Source organism: Porites lutea, chromosome 5 (assembly GCF_958299795.1).
Source record: "Porites lutea chromosome 5, jaPorLute2.1, whole genome shotgun sequence".
Classification (NCBI taxonomy): Eukaryota; Metazoa; Cnidaria; class Anthozoa; order Scleractinia; family Poritidae; genus Porites; species Porites lutea.
In genome coordinates, this window is record NC_133205.1 from 16,800,438 (window position 1) to 16,819,405 (window position 18,968).

Consider the following 18,968-nt stretch of genomic DNA (forward strand, 5'->3'; position numbering starts at 1 on the left):
TGGATACAGAGAAGAAAAAACAACTTGAAATGGAACAACAGGTATTTCCTGTGTTTTTTATTTTTGTTTGATAGAATGGCAGGAGAAGCGCTTTACCAATAAAAGTAATTCTCTATGTAGTGAGCCTTTCCAAGCCCTTTGTTTCACTTACTTTTTTTATCTTAATAACTGGTCTTTGTTTCTTCCATAGGACATCAATCAACAAATGCAGCAGAAAAATGAAGAATACAAAACTCTGAGTGAGAGAGAAAGGATCTTGCAGAAGGAACAAGAGGCTTTGAGGAACGAAAAGGTTGTTCAATAAGTATTAGTTTGAGCGTTTTTCACTCTAAAGACCAACATTACACCCTTTCTATAAATTACAAGCTGCAACCATTTTGCATTGGTTGCCATGGAAAGTAGAGAAAAAAAATTGTGACTAAAATTGCATCAAAAGTTGCCAGTTTGGTAACCTGTGTTTAGCAGTCATGTGCCAAGGTGCATTTGTATAATATTTTAATTAGTTAGTGTTTTATGGTATTCCTGATACTTACTATGTGTAAAAATTAGGGCTATATGATACAACAGTCTACAGAAGTGCTCCTTGTCTCCTTTGCCTACTATCCAGTATACAATAATTTGCAGAAGCCATGTACATGTAGTTGTTGAAAAGAAATAAAAAGGTTATGCATTTAGCACAATGTGAATCAGCAACTTTCTGCCTAGTACCTCTCACTTAGCTTACCTTGTGGTTTCATTAGAAAGAACTTCAATCAAAGACACAGAGAAGAAGAACACTCGAGAACCAGTTGGAGACCAAACAAAAGACCTTAGAGGCAGTACAGAAATCTTCTCCAGACCTAGAGGGGCAATCAGCAAGAATACAGCAGCAGATTGTCAAAATAAACCAGCAGAGAGCACAAATTGCTGTTGATTACAAGGATGCAGTGCGCGTAAGTTTGACAATGTGTCTCCTTTGTGTTCTAACAACAAGAAAAATAACCTTATCAGGGCTCAAAATTAATTTTTTGCACATCTAACCCTTTGGGTTAGTGGGCATAAATTTTACTAACCAAATTAAAAAGTTTATTATCCAAGAATATGTTCTTGAAAGAACTAGATTTTATCTGTCGACAATAGTGCTGATAAATTGAGCAAACTAATGTATGGTTGGATAGGTTCAAATTACATGATCTATAAAAAGGAAATTTAGCCGATTTAATGCTCATTATTTTATATTTTCCTTTCAATTACGTCATGCGAGGGTGAACACTGCAAGACGTTGTTTGTTTAGACTCACTGAGCTGCAGCCAGCTGAATGCCTTTTCAATTTTTGGCAGAAAGTTCTTTCCTTCTTCTTCGTACCACCTTCCATAGTGTTGAAACTGTACTTTTTCTTTGTCAAGTTTTTCTCAATCTTCCTCTTCTCTTCACAAATTTCAGGCAGTGACCTTTTTCTGAAAAAAACAAACTATTCAAGGATGTCTGCATCTCATCTGTTTAATAAACAGGTTGCAAAAACAAGCCACTTGCAAAAGAAAAAAATGAAGACAAAGGTAGAAACAAGCAAGATGGCTCTCCCCATCCAACATAGGCCTGGTTATGCCTTGAGTTCTATGAAGTGTGCACTTTTCGTGTTGATCAATTATGCTGTAAGCATATCCTTTAGAACAATAAAATTGTTCGAGATAGAACACAATCTCTTTGCAAAAAAGAAACACGTGTTAGAAGATTTTCTATGAAAGAAATCTTTACTAACCGTTTCAGGTTACTAACGCTCAGTTTTAGTAACCAGACATTGGAAACCACGTACTAACTGTTAGTTAACAGGTTACTGTTAATTTGGAGCCCTGCCTTATCCTGTCTTAAAACATACTAAAATTGAACTACTACACAACACTCAACAACATAAAGAACGGGCTCCTAGCTGTATCAATGACAAGACTATTGTTTAGTCATCACAAAAATAATGTAAAAAGAGTTCTTGTTATCAATGGGGGTGTCTAGCAATGGATTGAGACACAAAAGACTAAGTTCAGTAAAAAGAGAGTAGGCAAATTCAGACTGCCTTCACAGAGGTAAACTTGAATAACACTGGCCCACTGTTTTTTTAATTCTAATTTGTATGAAGATTCCATAGTTTCTGATGCTTGGGAATCATCTTATGGGCTCTGTTTCTTGCCAATAATAAAAGTTTGATTCTTTTGTCAGTTTATAGATTAAAGCTTGTCAATTAACTAGCATTAACATAAAGCAAAATGTCAAGGTCTTACCCCTTTAAGACAATAGAACAAGACTTAGAATAATGTTATTTAGACAGCAAAAAACTGGAATTTGCATTACTTCTAGGTTATTTTTTATTTAAAAATGCTGTCTTTCAAACCAATGGATCCTTACTGTTTCCAGAAAAAAATAGTTTAATAGACTTCCTAAACAACCAAACAATAAAATAATTATTATTGTTTTATTTATGTCAGGAATGCACAAGGGTTGCTAAGGAAAGGATTACACAGAGCCTTCAACAAGTGCAAACAACTATTGAGAGATCAAAAGTAGAAGAGATGTTTCGCGAATCATCACAACAGCTAAAATCTCTAGGGGTATGTGAAGATGTAAATGCATGAATTTATAATGCCATTTCCATCATTTCTCTATTATTTTTTGCTGGACAGACTTTTCATTGAACAGACATGCACAAGGTCAATTAATTTGCACTAGTGGGTTGGTATAACCAACCATTTGGGCTTACAATTATATGCTTTGGGAAACTGGTTTTCACCCTGCGAGCAGGGTCCACTTCTTTACTGAGTTGAGAAAAGGAGGCTATGCCTGAATTGCATCAAACCTCTGAGTCACCATAACCCAAACTTTTGGACTATAGTCAATTTTGTTTTCTCTCGTTAATCTGGTTTTTCCAGTGCAAGCATCCATTCATTGATGAAATTGACAGTTCAATCTTAGCACGCAATACCAAACACATGGCTATTAGGCCTGGGCTTGAAAACATATGGCACATGCTCAACAAAGATTCATACTCACTTAATTGGTTCATCCAGAGTCTTTCTTAAGTACGCCAAGATTAAGCAAACAAAAGAAAGGGTTTACTGTCAAGCTGTCTGGTTCTTAGAACAAATTAGTCATTTTTGTTTTTGAAAAAAATAATGCCGCTGAATCCAACATCACGTTTCCCTGACATCAGCTTACAGAAAGGATTATTCATAAACAATAAGCTATAGATGGTATAACTATGGCAAAAAGACTGGTCAAATTGCAGTCTGTCAACTTTTGTCTTGAGGACACCTCGCTTTAACTGACTCATATTATACACACTTAAGGCAAGGTACATAAATGTGGTTTTTAAGTTATATTTTTTAGTCTGGCTGTTACAGTTTGACTGCGTGAAATATCTCAGTAATGTTTATTGTGTTATGGTCAATCACAGCTAAGATCAGGACTAGCGAACTGGCCACAAAACCTCAAACTAAATGTTCTTGCTTGTGGTTTAGTTTTCTCATGCCTGATTGGCTTTTCTCTTGCAAGGCAACAGCAGTCCAGAAATATTTCTGGTGTTCACGGTTGTCCCTGTTTGACTGTAAGATAGTGGTATTAATTTTAATGGTCACTGAGTTATGCTATTAATGTTTGATAAGCATTATTATTCTTTTAGGCAGATTATCTGAGTATATGCAACACATCTGAAACACAAAAGAAGCATGCTAAAGATTTGCAAAAGGTTGCCCATGAGAAAACTGGAATTCCTGTTGGTTCAGACATACCTGATGAACTTAAAGAGGTTTGTTTGACTGATCCATCATTCTTGATCCATCTAATAACTTCTGGTTCCTGGACAAGATCCATTGGACCCCCAAAATAAAATGTTTTATCAATAAAAAGAATGAGCAAAATCGCTGTAATTTAAACAATTTGGCTATAATGTAGAGGAACAAACAGAAAGTAATTTCTTGAAATGGGCTTCCTAGTAATGTCTATAAACTAAGTGCATTTTTACCTAGGCGTTCCGGCAATACCCTGACACACTGGATGAAATTGATATGATGATTCATGATGAGAAGGCCAGGATTGAGTGCCAGTATCAGAGTAATCCACAGGTAAGGTTGTAGTTAATTTATTGGTTTATCGTATCCAAAGCTACTGTAACTATCTTGGTAGTGTCTTGGTGTTGCAGGTGGGTGCAATCACCAAATTACAGACTTAGTACAAAAGATTAAAAAAAAAACACTGAATAATACTCACACCCAGGGATGTCACTAAGATTTCAAGTTGTCAGGTAAATACAAGTAGGCAGGGAATCAAACAGCTAGGGATTTGGTTTTATTTTTCTTCTATTTTCCTATAAAAGTAGCAGAGGGTAACGTTCATAGTAGCCAGGGGAAATCCCCTGCTCAAACCATAACACACATTTCATGTATTATATTAAAATAATCTTTTACTTGCCAGGAAGGCAAAGATGATGTGTAGGAGAAAGTGATCACACCCAGGGGGGGGGAAGCTACTTCCCATACATTCTCTTAAATGAAATCCAAACGATGTTCTTACAACTTGCAAAGCGATCAGCAAGGTTCTTGCCAGCGGATTTGTGTACTGATCATGCGCATTACGTCAAAAACAATTAATCAACGGTCTTGAGAAGAAACAAAAACATGGCGGTCGAAGGCGGGACTGTTTCTCACTATTATATTTTGGTAATAAGCAATTTTATTGATTTTATGCCGCTTTTCAGACATAGTGTGTGGTTTTCTTTTTCTGTTGAACAATTTCCCTCCGCAGAGTTTGGAATATGCAACATAGCTCCGTATAGCTGATAAGAATCCTCGAAGAGTTGAGCTATCGAGCAGTGTTTTGCTGCAAACCTTAGGGAAGTTAAAGTCGCTTTAAGGTACAGAGCTTTCTGTAGTAGTTGTGATTTGTTTATTAGGATCGTTTTGAATTTTAACGTTGGATTCAAGGTGTTGACTGATCGTAATAAACGAAGTGAAATGTTATGAAGTGTGGATGTTTATTCAGTTATGATATGTAGAGATAAAGCTGTCTGAATATACTTGCTTCCGATAAATTTGACACTTTCTCCAGTAATTTTTATCAGCATCAAGTTATCATTGCCCTGCAAAAACGATGTACCCTACAAATCGATCAAGCGCGTTGTTGTTGGTTAAGATCTATTAAACACGGCTGCGTTTTAGTTTCCCCCGCAATTTCAGTACCGAAAGACAAATACGATATGCAAGAAAAACAAAGATGCATGATATTATTTTTTTCAATTTTTTAAGCATTTCTGATTTCCCCTGCCTGTTCACTTCCTGCTCCTAAAAAGTCTAAAAATATTTACTGTGGGAAAAAGTGCAATTATCCGCTGACCACCACGCAGGGTGACCGCTTTGCAAGTTGTGAGAACATCGTTTCTCGGTCCCAGACCTCGTCTCTTACCCCCCCCTGGATCACACCTTATTAGAAGGGTACCAAAGAGACATTTATCATTGCTATGTTTTTTGATAGGTTATTAAAGAGTATGAAAGACGCAAAAAAGATATCAGTGACCTTAGTACAAAGGTATGGTACTCTTGAAATGTTATAAAGCTGCTGTTTACTTTCATTCTTTGGAATAGCCTCTGATGTAGGGGAGAGGATTGGGCTTGAATGACTGACTGCAAGAATAATAAATAGTTATTGTAATCAAGGCTCATGGATTGATCCAAAAGCTCTAATTAATCATCCTGGGAATGGCGCACATACTGAGAAGGTTTCTGTCCATCAAATAAAAAATTACCATTGTACCTCAGGACCAAGGATTGGCCCTGGTTCTAGGAGAGTATAGGAAGCAATTGAAAATAATGATAATGATAATGATAATAACAATAATGATAATAACAATATTATAATGATTTGAGGGAAGCACATCCACAAAGTGGTTTCTCGTCTACCTGATTCCTGAGCGTATTGGAATTTGGAAATGTTGGTTCGTGAGGAGAGGGGAAAAGCGAGTACCCGGAAAAAACCTCTTGGAGCAAAGGAGAAAACCAACAACAAACTCAACCCACATATGGCTTTGACACCGGGATTTGAACCCGTGCCACATTGGTGGGAGGTGAGCGCTCTCACCACTATGCCATCCCTTGCTCCTTCATATTTATTATCTATGAAAGTTATCTTGCAGAGAATCAAAATTGTTTAACAAACGTCATTTTATATATTTGAAAATAATTTTATGTGAACTTTTTTTTCTGCTCCTGCATCCTTCATTCATGCCATTGACCAGAGGATCTTTAATTCCTGATATAATTTTCTTACATTTTTGTGTTTGTAAGTGAACATACTGGTCTGTTTATTTGGTTAATTAGGTCAGTGACCAGGAGAAGGATTTGGAGAGTGAGCAGACAGAGATAGCAAGTCTCAAAGAAAGGTAAATAGTATTAGTATTTGACAATGCAAGTATTAACACAAACTACAATGTCTATGTTTATTATGTAATAATTATGCAATAACATAACAGGTTCTTTCCTTCAGCTTCCTAATTTTTTCCTAAATTTCTTATTAATTTTTCCTCCTAAATTTCAGGTGGTTAGGACCTCTACAAAAATTGGTTTCAGAAATTAATGTTAAGTACGGCGAGTTCTTTAGAATGATGGGCTGTGCAGGAGAAGTGGCTCTTTCTGCTGAACAGGTTTGATTTAATGTCAGTTAATAATTTTTGCTATTGGGAACAAATGTTAGTGGAAGAGTAAAACTTTGAACTTATGGCCAGCTTATCAGGAGTTAAACCCAGAGGCCCTGTAGCTTAAAGGCCTGGGTTGCCTTCAAGATACCTACTTGTTCATGATAAGACTTCAAAACAAAAAATCCTCAGGGTAAATTCAAAAACCAATTTGCCTTTTTTGCAGGGAGAAAACAATTTTGACAAGTATGGTATTCAGATTAAAGTGAAATTCCGTTCTAAAGACAGCCTCCATGTGCTGACACCATTCCATCAGAGTGGTGGAGAACGAAGTGTTTCAACTATGCTGTACTTGATGGCTCTACAAGAACTCACTAAATGTCCATTTAGAGTAGTGGACGAGATTAACCAGGTGGGTCTTTTACATTACATTTACTTTAAGAGGCTGTGTCACAGCTGTCTCCTTCATTTTCAGGGGCACCCAATAATGGGTTTCGTTCTAAATGCATTGAATACACTTTTTAGGCTATCCAGAGAACTCTTAGATCTCTAGAAATGCATTTTAAGCAGCGCTATAAAATTTGTATCTGTTCGGTCCTCTTACAGCAACTCGAGTCTTTTCAAAATTACAAGGGCATCAGTATTATTTTCCCGAAAATTGTAGATGCAATCTAAAGCCTTATGAAAGTAAGATTATTTTTCTGGTTCCTTTCTCCATGACATTTTTGAATCCCAAAAATTTTAGTGTCCTTTTTCTAGATAGCTTAACGTTGGGAGTGAAATTTGAAAGGGTTAAACTTCAGAAAATCGTAGGGAATTTATTGAATACGCTTCGAAAATTGTACATGAATGGAACGGTCATCTAGACAGTTGTAGCCTTGCCTCAAGCTATAGAAAATTTTAGCCAATTTTTGCTTCTCCGAGCAGATATTTTACAGAAAACAGTCATTGGGTGCCCCTGCATTTTGCTAATAATTATTATTGCCAATTATGCTTCCTTATTGATTATGGAACTGAATGTTAATGGAGAAATTACTTGTAAACAACAAAATCACAGCTTCTTAAAAAAATAAATACCCCAAGTATTATTTTAAGTATTACAAACAACAATTTTAATCCAGTTCAGTCTTCTTCAAGTTTGCCCATCCATACCTCCTTTTGTATTTACTGTGTTATGTATAATTCCTTCATTTAATGTTTTGAGCCGTTATTTTTATATTTCACTCAATTTGGTGGCAGTTCCTACTGTTAGAATTTTGATAGACTTCCTGACACGGCTCCTACATACTCAATTCAGTCAGACTCAATTTCTCTCTCCATTTGTTGAGTGGTTTTGAGAGACTGTTGAAACCTTGCTTTGTCAAATGGTTACAGCATCCCCTCAACACACACCTGGTACAGAAAATAATGTTAATAATCGTAGGAGACATTATTTTTAAATTAGTAGAAGAACGCTCTTTTGCATGTCTAAGAAAGCTACATAATGGTAATATTGAAACCATTTGAAATGCCATTATGTAGCTTTGTTAAAAGCCAAAGGCACAAAGACAATCAGCAAGAGTTTTTTCCATCAATCAATGATTTATTATTGAGAACCATTCTAATGTGTTGCATTTTTCAGGGTATGGACCCCAACAATGAGAGAAGAGTATTTGAACTTGTAGTGAAGACAGCTTGCAAGGAGAATACCTCACAATATTTCCTCATAACACCAAAGGTAAGACATACAGCAACAGCCGTCTGTCATGTGCACTTGATGTGGGCTACCTGTAGCTAAATTTACCTGCCTTCTTTTTTGGAGTCAAAGGCATGAGACTTCCTTCTTGTCATTACCAGGATTTCACAAAACATCCCCGCAACTTCTAAAGAGTTTGACAATTTTCAAAGACTTCTGAACGTTGCCGGAAGTGTCCAAAGGTGTTCTGACAACCTTTGAGCACTTCCAAAGCTTTTTAAAGGCGACAATTTTAGCGTGGGTTTGATACAGTTAGGACACAAGGTCAGCATTTAGCACCTTTTTGGAATGTTTTCAGGGAAATTGAATTGAACTTTTTTTATTAATCATGTGTTAACATCAACATGAAAGTTGCTTTTTTCTTCAGTTTACAAACCTGTTTCATGCTGAATTTGGTAAATTCTACAATTTTGAATGAAAAATGGCTTATTTCAAACAATTTGGTAACGTCCATTAAAGAACAGTTGATTTTATGTCCGGATTTGCGAGTAAGGCGTGACAGATAATAATATTGTCCTTGATGTGTGACATTGATCTCTTTAGTCAGCAGGCGTGACACTTAGGCATGGCAGGTATAAAGTATTACACTAAGTTACTGGGTAAAAATCCCTGCAAAAACTGTGTACAATCAACCTTGCTCAACAATGGATTTAAAAAGATTGTGATCTGTCAAAACTGGTAAAAACTTTTAAAGAAACAACTGCGAGAATTGATCAAGTAAGAATAGACTGAAGTAACAAAATTTTCAACTGATCAGTACCAGTGCCAAAGTCAAGCCTTTGCCGATTTGCAACTTTCATGGATTTTTCTTGAGAGTCTGTTTCTGTCATTCAGCAATAATGTATCATTTTTAGGCCAACTATTTTAATTTTCCCCAGAGCTGTTCAGTACAATGTAATTATAGTTTACAGCTGTAAAACATAATCTTTGTGTGTTTTGTTTCAGTTGTTACCAGATTTAACATATACAGACAAAATGACGATTTTGTGTGTCTTCAATGGGTACTATATGGTTCCGCACACCCAGTGGAGCATTGGGAAATTTATACAAAGAAAGAAAGCCTTGCAGGTGTAAACTGGTTTTTTTTTTGTTTTTTTTTTTTGCGAGGAATGACAATTGTTGCTTATTAATATTATTGTTTCTTACACCGTTTTGGTGTAAGAAAGGTCACTTAAGTTTATACTTTACATTTGTTACTGTTCAGTTCGCGATGACTATAGGCAAACATGACCATCCAGAAATGACAGAGAATGAGTGTGAGGACTCATTCTTCCATTAGCAGTCACACTGTTTGTCTGTAATACAGTTTATGGTTGGGAAATAGCCCTACCACTACCAAGTTAAAAGTAGCTCTGATAACCTGCCAAGTATGTTCAGTTATTTTATTAACTTATCATTAGTCAATCAAGAGATTTATTTTATTTACTGTTATTTACAGTTAAAATGTTATACTTATAAAAATGCTTTGTGGAGTCATTATTAACGTTTTCTGATTTAGCATTATCATTCTCGGGAATAGAAAGAATTTCATAATCAAATGAACGTTATGTTGATGGCATTGGTACAATTATGAATAAAAGATAACAATAATAATAATGAAGATAATACATTATAAAGTTGATATTTTGTTGTTGGGAATTTAATAATAACATTGTCAATTGAAGAAATACAGTCTCATAGGTGATATATCTCAGTAGCAATGCTTTATATTGTTGTGATCAAATATTTCATATTTTGATTTTCACCACTTAAATCATCCACCAACACTGCACCAAAATTTTGGCGCGTTTAATGTTTAACTGACTCCATGAAACCATTAAGAAGAACACAATAAAGACAAAAAATCTGGGAAGTTGAGAAAGCTAAAGAAGGACAAGCCAAATCTAAACGCATCTTTTCACCTCTTTCCTTTTCTTATAGGTTAAAAAAAAGGTTGTAACAACAACTAAAACCTCCAATGTTAAGAATCAAGCCACATTTCATTTTAAGTGCCTGTGGAATAATTCGGGGGATTTCCCCAGGCTGCTATGAGCATAACCCCTGGCACCCTTTTTCATAGGAAGCTAAAGGAAAATGCAATGTAGAACCAAAGGAAATTCCCAGCGGTTCAAATTGCATACCGAAAAATTCTGAAAATAAGCGCCTCCATGTATAAGCCCCCCAAACCAGTAACGCATAAAACCCTCCGCTAGCTCTCCCCTCCAAATATAAGCCCCCCGGGGGCTTGTACTTAGAAAATTGCCCTCAAAGACAAAGTAAAACAAAGCAAAAACGGTAAATTTACTTCCAACTATAAGGCTAGCCCAATCGATTTTGAAACCACAAATTTCCCTCTGTAGATAAGCCCCTCAAAAAGAGCCTTTGAAAAATATAAGCCCTGGGGCTTATTTTTGGCATTTTACGGTATTCCCTGCAACATGAGACAATAATTACAGCCCTGAGAATATGTAGGAACGTTGGATCTTGTCATTGAAGAACCATTACAATCTACCAAGAAACAAAAACTAATTATTCTAAAATTCTTCAAAAATGAATCCCTTTTTGGAAAATTGTGTGATTACCTACCAATGATCATTTGTTGACATTCATTAACCCTTGTTGGACCCTATGTAGTGCAAAGCAAATGGTGCCAATGCAAGGAGGCCCTGCCCTTATTAAAATCTCCCTACTTGTCCTGCTACATGATCTGACTGAGCCACAAAGTAATAATCTATCCCCTGCAAACAAAACAAACATTCACAACCATAACATTGATTAACCCTGTTTATTTTCAACTCAAACACCCTAATAATAATATTATTACAACAAACAGTATTTTAAATGACTGGTTAATAATGTGAGTAAAATATACCACTATAATGTTATGAATAATCAGCAGCTAGACCAAATGGCTTGTAATATAACACACGTCTGTAGTTGCAACAGACAGTGCTGGTCATATTAGTTCAAAGCGAGTAACAAATTTTTGCTTCTTTTTTTTTTTACTTATTATTTTTGTCGTAAGTTGTTTTGGTTTTTTTTTTTTTTTTGAGTAATTTCCATTACAGTTAAATATTAATGGAAACCTTATTCCTTTTTAAATTTTTCCCTTTTTTTCCTTTCACTCATTGTTGCTATTTTACAAAGGAAATGTTGCTCCACTTAATTTTTCAACAAGAACTTTCCTTAATGCAGTTGTGAGAAGCTCAAGTTCTTGTAACTGCTTCCGCAGTTCAGCATTGCTTTTCTCTAATTCCTCTTCCTGCTTAAACAATTCCTGTTCTTTCTGCTTTCTGGCAGCACGAGCATATTTAGAAGCAACATTGTTCTTAAGTCGCCTGATAGTTTTTTTGTCAAGTTCACTACCATCACCATCATTACACTTAGGTTTTTTGGGTGGAGGATGGGATCTTTCTTCAGAGGATGCTCTCTTTTTGTTTGCCCGAGTCTCAGGGTTAACAGAAACCTCTGGCGATCCTGTTGTGCTTTCAGTACCATTATCTGTGCAAGATGATGCAACATCAGCAAGTTCAACAGTAGAAGAAAATGCCAGCAGTTGATCAAGGTTAACTGTCAGAGTTGATGGGGGAAGCTCACTGATTTCTTTCAAGGAGGATGTTTCTGTCAGCTCTTGTGTCAAAAGTGTCAATGGGTCCGATGCTTCAACTACTGTGATCTCAGCTTTATCAGACACAGGTTGAGATGATGCCTCAATTTGGTGGCAGCCAATAAGATCTGTGACTGTCTCCATGGAGACTCTACCCTTGTCCACAGTCACTACATCTACTGTGTACTCAGAGGAGAGGGCAATGTCAATGATGCTTTCATCCAGCGGACATATTGGTACCTCAGCACTACTTTCAAATGTTACCACGTCAATGATGTCACTACAGGGGGAAGCTGCTTCAGGACACTCGCCAGTATCTACGGTCACTACATCTGATTGGCAGATGTCTGAAGTGAGAACTGGCGAGGCCTGCTCCACTTCAAACCCAAAGTCAACAGATGAGAGTTCTGGAAATAGCTGGTCAAGATCCATAAATTCTTCAAAGAATGGATTGTCCATTGAACTTGTTGACTTTTCCAAATCCAGAATACTTTCTAATGGATCTGTAGTTACTGGCAAGGTGGTGTTCAGCTCATCAAGAAAGCCAAGTGGAAACTTGGTTTTATCAGGACCTTCCTGGTCCAAGATATCGGTGTCTTCTAATGGGTTATTCAGCAATTCTGTAAATAAACAACAGATTGTCAGAAAGCTGTTTGGCAAGACAAGCTTCCTGTTGTGAAAAAATTACAAGGGTGATGCAGAGATACATTTAAAATGTTGTATATTTTTTTGTTCCCACAATTCTAACTGTTGTCTTTGAAAAGTAAGTAAACATTAACCAGAACAGAGACGGAAAAAAAATTGATAAAGGGGCACTGATTAATACAAATGTAAATATTATCTGCATTCTTGTTATGCGTGCACGGCGAAGAAATCGGTAGAGAAGACTTTTAAATACTTCAAAGTGTTCGCAGTTGAACAAGTACGGTGTAATCAAGTCCTAATGATGCGCTAAACGGGTTTACGGTCGTTTTCACGTTAGCGAATGGGACGTGGGCGAAACGACCGGTCATTTAAATGCATGATTCGAATTATCAGGAGGTTGTAAATATCGGGGTAGAATTAAAGAGTTTAACTGAGGAAGGGAACAAGTTAGTTTACGTTCGAATTATCGTGATGCTGCATAGACGAATCGTGATTCTAATAATTCTAGAACGAGACTTACCAATGTCATCAAACAGTCCACTTGTATCCACTGTTGGGGTTCGGTTTCCAGTGCTGTCGATCATGTCCTTGTAATCCGTTGTCGTTTCGTATGGGTTTTCGTCGGCGTGTAAAGAATGGCCCTGCTTTGCCTCGATTAGGTCGACTCGACGGTCGACTATTTCGAGGCAAAGGCCGGCAAAGTTCGTTCTTAGTGGCGGAGAAAGAAAGGTTTTTGGCTGCTCTGACAAAATACATTTCGAAATATTTGATGAGTAAAAGTTGTGCGTCAAATCTGCCGTCGTGTGGCTAAACCTTGAGCTTCTGAGAAGTTGTTCCGTGGAGCACCGACTTGCTGTAAATCGGCGCCAATGCTGTCGATTTCGAGCGCTGTCAACCTGCTGAAGTCTTGTTGATTTCCCCGACGTACCTCGCGAGGAAATTTGTCAATAACGATGAAACATTGGACGCTTGTTGCACTATTTCAATGCATGGTGGTGCAATCGCCTAACTAAATTTATCACTGATGTCATCAGTAGCCAATCATAGGGTAGATATCCTAGGACAGTGATGTCATTTTGGACGTATCAGGCTTTGTTTTACGTAAATTATTAAGTGTGTTGCCAGTGACAACTGAAATAATTAATGCAAATTTCAAGACTGTTGTACAAGTCCAAAACGTTGTAAAACGTCACTGCAAGTATAAATAAATGTCAAAAGTTCTAGCATGCCAGTCCAAACGGCACGCGTAAGACAAATTTGCTAGATCTGCTAGCAGAGGCTCTTTTCCCTTGACAGTCATTCGCTGGGGGAAAAGAGGCCTCTGCTAGCAGGGTATGTATAAAGTGAGGGAGATTTTGGACTGATAATTGCATTGTAGGTGTGTAGATCGCGACGGAGATTGTTCAGCTTTGGCGTAAGCAATGGACGATCGTAAGGGGAGGAATAGCGGAATAGCGGAATAGCGGCATAGCGGATTAACGGAACGCGGGAACGGGGAAAAATAACCCGTAATCTTATAGCGTGGAATGGCCGAATATTGGCCCAAATCTAAACCTTGGAATACTTAAGCAATTCTTCGACTTCGTCTTGGGTTTGAATATTGAATTTACTTTTGTCTTATCAAATTTCTTCCCTAAATATCCTCGTGTTCATGTAAAGCTAGACAAGTACAGGAAAAAGTTTTTCACTGCTATATTATTGTCATCATTTCAATTTGAAGGGAGCAGGGAACAGGAAATCCTGCTTGTTCAAGGGGGGCAATGGTGAAGGCCTCAATCTTGGGCCCAGTCGTAACTCGTTTAGTTTTTCCTTTGCTCTTCATCTTCATGTACATCTTTCTGGGTGTCTCTATCGTTCATCACCCCCATCTAGATGATGAAGATTGAGCTGATTACTCGTTACGTAAATAAAGGACTTTTTGTACATTGAACTAGCAGTTCTAACGTGGAAATAAGGGACTTCACTTGTATCATAGTTTATCTGTAAATGTTACAAATACGTGAGTAATTAATAAGAACTTGCATCCTGCCTTCAGTGATTTTTACGGCTCCTTTTTTTTCCAAAATATTGTCAGTAAGTTCCCCCCTCAAAATCCTCTGCCCCTTCCCTAAACGCAATGGCTCTTTTAAAAAAGGAAAAAGTCGAACTTTGATTAAACAAGCAAACAGCATGCAGGGAAACTATGCTAAACAAGAATCGCGGAAAAGCGATTTTTTCTAAGTGGAAGGGGCGGCTGTACATACTCAGGCTACCATAAAACCGACCGTTGCGTGACGTAAAATCTCATGTGAGAGTAGAACATTGCACCCTTTTTGGAAGACTTTCGTAACAAGAAAAATGAGTACTATTATTAAGTACAGTAAGTTTTAAATTTAACCGGATTGTGAATAAAAATAGGCAAGTTAGCCATTCTAAGCAGGAAACGATTCGCATTATTTTAACGCGCCCATCCCCCAATCCCTCTGCCCCCCCCCCCCCCCCCCCAAAATATAGTGTGACAGTATAACGTAACTAATTTGACCTCAGTAACCGGGAATTCCTGAATTATTGTCGCTCTACTTTAAACAAGCAGTACATTTCTCAATTCTGGTTCTTAAAGCTAACAAAAGCAAATAAATTTAAGTTTTGTTTTTGTCTGATACTGCGTTTAAAGCCTTTCTCGCTGTCCAAGTGAATATATATATTTTTTAGACGTGGTGATCTACAATAAGCACGTTCCTTTGCTGTAACCAGTGACTTTTTAAATGCGGAGCAAGAATATGATAACATAATTTATGGTCATGACAACGAAAATCCCCGGGGAAGTACTCCCCTACATTTCAGGTATTGACCTGAAATAAGATCTAGAGTCCCGATTTGAAAAGCCAAAGCACACTCCACAACAAATACCCAGGAATATAGACTGCGTGCAGTCTCTTGTTTTTCTTTGCAAAGTTACTGCACGCGAAACCTAAGCACGCGAGCGGCGAAGTCGGGAGCCGCGGGAAACGAGGGCGTCTCTGTAATAGTAACGTCGTGGTTTGCAATCGCGCTGCATGAGATAAGAACTAGGCGGATTTTAAGAGAAAAGGCGGACTGCAAGCAGTCTACCAGGAATACGCCCCGGATTTCTCAGTTCATAGTTAATAGCGTTCATTTTGTGAACCAAAATTCCCGCTGGATACTTCCCTACATTTGCCTTATGTGACGGGGGTAAAGGGCGGGTCCTACGCACGAATCACGAAAATTAAAAAGTAGAAATAACGCATCACGGGGATTAGAATTCCGTGTTCACCTTTCACGGAAATTTCCCAAGTAAAAGGAAGGTCAGTGCATGGCTGGACTTTCCGCACAACTGATACAGCGAAGTGACGGAAGTCAGGTAAACATACAATGAAATGTAGCCTGCGAAAACATCCGTTTCTCCTCGCTCTTCGCCGCTGGGGAGCCGGGTTTTTCCTCCGCGCGAAACGTCCCCAGCGACGAGGAGCGAGGAGAAACGGATATTTTCGCAGGCTAAATGAAATGTAGTTGTAGGTAAACTGATGATGACTAATGCTGACGGATATATAGTACTCAAAAGGAACGTCATTTGACTCTCCCTTGTCTCAAAGTTGAGTTTGACGGTTCTTCTGCTAAGAGTATAGTAACTGCTCGTAGAAAAGCCATTTCATCCTCGTTGTCGTCGTTGTTTACCGCAGAAGCTTTGCTTCATTCTGCAGACTTTTCTAACCGACAGATCTAGAGTTTTATTTCAATCGAGGACCTTATTAGACCACACTTTTCGGACTAAGATTTCAAACCAGTCTACTCAATGATGTGACGCTCAAGGGATGAATGTTTACTCTTTATGGGTATTCAAATTCGTTCTTTACCTCCAAGAAAACCCATCGATTCCACAGATTTAGGATCTACATAATATATTACTCCTTCCAAGTTAAAAACTTCTCCCTCTAATTTAAAAACTACCGGCCATGCAACCAAGATCCCCACGCAAACCCCACATGTGTTAGCTCCACGAAAATAAGAGTTGAATTATGATTGCTTGGAAAAAAAACTGACTCGTCAGCTCACGGAAAGGCCATCCCCATAAAATGATTCGTTTCCCATCGCCCTCCCTCTCGTGAAGGTGGGTCGGTCGGTCGGGCAAAAAAAAAAAAAAGAATGAACACATGATTGCATATTAAATCTCGCGTTTAGTCTGCAAGATATAATCAGATGGTAAAAGATGTACTATGAACAGGACTATCAAATGTCTAAAAAGGCTACAAAAACGAAGTATCCATGATAATTGAAGACAATTGGAGTTAATAAGAAAAGACCGTGTGCTTGTAAATTAAAGTACTTGCTTCTTTACAAGTGATTCTGGAATTTTTTTTTTTTTTTTTTTACTTTTCCAAAGAAATGGGTCGGTCGGGCGATGGGAAACGAAACATTTTATGGGGATGGCCAAATCGTTTCCCTTCGCTTTTCTCGGCGGGTGATACAAGAGCCAAAAAAGTTGTCTCCTCTCGCAGGCTTGGTCATAGTTTAGGACGACATATATAATAGGAACGACTGTAAGGGCCGGTTATTTAAAACAAAGCCCAACTTAGGCCGTGGTTAAAGAAATCATTGGGCATCCAGATCTCTTTCTACTTTAGTGGGTTATTTTAACCCTTAGGTGACGCCGGCGAGTAGCGAAAAAACAGCACTTTCCACCAATTCCTCTTCCTTGAACTAGTTTTCGGCTAATTAGCATAACTATGGCTAAAAACTAGTTTTTCGAGAAAAAAGACATATTTTCCAACTAATCTGACGTAATTAAACAGCTTTTTTGTTTTTCACCTCAATCTATTTCGATCTTTCTCTCTCACTCCCTTTTTTACCTCCTTTATTGGCGGTTTTGTTGCCCACTTTATCATCTTTCTTTTGCATGGAATTGTGGTTGGCTAACTTTTTAGGAAAGGGACAAATTTAATGTTCAAGGAGTAGTATGTAAACAGCGAAATTGGTAGTGAAATTTTCCTTTTTTCCTTTTTTTTGTGGGTGTAACTCTGTCAGCAGTCAGCAGAAAATGGTATGCATTGTACCATATGGGGACGTAAACGACCCTAGTCTACCCTGTTGCTGCTATGGAACGTCCACCATAACCGGTGTTAAGATAAAGGCGTTGAAAAAATTCAAAATGGCTCAGAACACCGTTTTGTCAACCACTGGCTAAACTTCGTTTAAATAACCGGCCTTGAGTTTTTTAAGACCTTTTAGAAAAATTCAATTGAAGGTCCACTAGCTTCCCTGTAGAATTTGTCTTCAGTAGAGACTATTTCACGAAAAAATTAGTTAAAAATCACGAACATCGGGTAAAAGATTTTAAAGTTCACGTATCACGACAAGCAAACCAGTCACAGTTCACGGGTTATAATTTCGTATTTTCACCTTTCACGAATATCACGCAATAACCCCTTTACCCCCCTCTTATAGCTATTGGTCTGAAATACAGTCTAGGGTAAGGATTTGGAAAGTCAGACGGCGAATCCCCACCATGAGGGAGAAAAACTCGGAGGTATTTTATAAACTAAGCGAGCCCAGATAATAATACTGTAATTGCGGTAAAACTTGAGTTTAGCGGACTAAGCTTTTCAAGGAAGAAGCCAGTTTACATGGAGGTGGGGTACTCAAGATAGGTGAGGTAATATGCAGCGGGTCACCCCACCTATCATGTAAGCGTGATCAAATTAAAATGAGAGATTGTATTGACAGTCGGGTTACCCAACCAAAGTGGGTTAAATCACCTCCTAGCTACTTGGGGTCCACCACCTCCAGGTAAACAGGCCCTTAGAATAGTTATGGGGATGAACATTTTTCTAGCCATGTGAAATTTTTTCTAGTTGACATTTAAGTGGCATGTTTTTTTTTTTGTTTTTTTTTGTCAAAGGGTGTCGTGCCGAGTATTTTTTCCTTGATGTTAAAACAATCTTAAACTATTTCATCAGTATTGATTTTAGTTCTCTCGTAGCCAAAAGTGGGCTCGTGCGGCACCACTCAAGTAAAGGCTAGCTGGGCATATGTAAAAGTAAATTGATACATAAGGTGCAAAGTACAAGGATCGTTTATAGGTGTCGTGCTCAAGTTTGTGTTGCTTTCCTGAAATTCCACTTTTATAATTTACGTTAAGAAGAAGTCATGTTAGGAACGTTTTGGGCTCAAAACATGAAAGTAGAATCAGTGTCGGTTCAGCATAACAACAACAACAACAAGCTTATTTCAATTTAAGTATAGCCTAGGGGCTGTTAACATGGAGGGAGGAAGATCCTAGTACCAGGAAGATCCTAGAAGGTGGAATAACTTTACTTTGGGTTTACATGCAGAAATTTGAGTTGTCCAAGTAGAGA

General features: G+C 37.8%; 2 protein-coding genes across 4 annotated transcripts in view; one reads left to right on the forward strand and one right to left on the reverse strand.

The window, feature by feature from the left end:
• Positions 1-10,995, forward strand: part of LOC140936304 (structural maintenance of chromosomes protein 5-like) — a 38,848-nt gene extending 27,853 nt beyond the window's left edge. For all 3 annotated transcript variants that reach the window (XM_073385750.1, XM_073385751.1, XM_073385752.1), the window contains 12 exons: positions 1-41; positions 191-292; positions 741-932; positions 2,457-2,579; positions 3,647-3,772; positions 3,993-4,088; positions 5,494-5,547; positions 6,336-6,397; positions 6,553-6,658; positions 6,876-7,061; positions 8,271-8,366; positions 9,330-10,995. The exon at positions 1-41 is cut by the window's left edge and continues 26 nt beyond it. In XM_073385750.1, coding sequence (XP_073241851.1) covers positions 1-41; positions 191-292; positions 741-932; positions 2,457-2,579; positions 3,647-3,772; positions 3,993-4,088; positions 5,494-5,547; positions 6,336-6,397; positions 6,553-6,658; positions 6,876-7,061; positions 8,271-8,366; positions 9,330-9,458 — 1,313 coding nt within the window. In that variant the 3' untranslated portion in view covers positions 9,459-10,995. The remainder of the gene's footprint in view (positions 42-190; positions 293-740; positions 933-2,456; positions 2,580-3,646; positions 3,773-3,992; positions 4,089-5,493; positions 5,548-6,335; positions 6,398-6,552; positions 6,659-6,875; positions 7,062-8,270; positions 8,367-9,329) is intronic.
• A 139-nt stretch (positions 10,996-11,134) lies between these two features.
• LOC140936305 (uncharacterized) lies at positions 11,135-13,593 on the reverse strand. The gene is made up of 2 exons (XM_073385753.1): positions 13,136-13,593; positions 11,135-12,590 (listed from the first exon to the last, which is right to left on the reverse strand). The coding sequence occupies exons 1-2, from the start codon at positions 13,197-13,199 to the stop codon at positions 11,503-11,505; spliced, it is 1,152 nt and encodes a 383-aa protein (XP_073241854.1). The 5' UTR covers positions 13,200-13,593; the 3' UTR covers positions 11,135-11,502.
• Between the last annotated feature and the right edge of the window lie 5,375 nt (positions 13,594-18,968).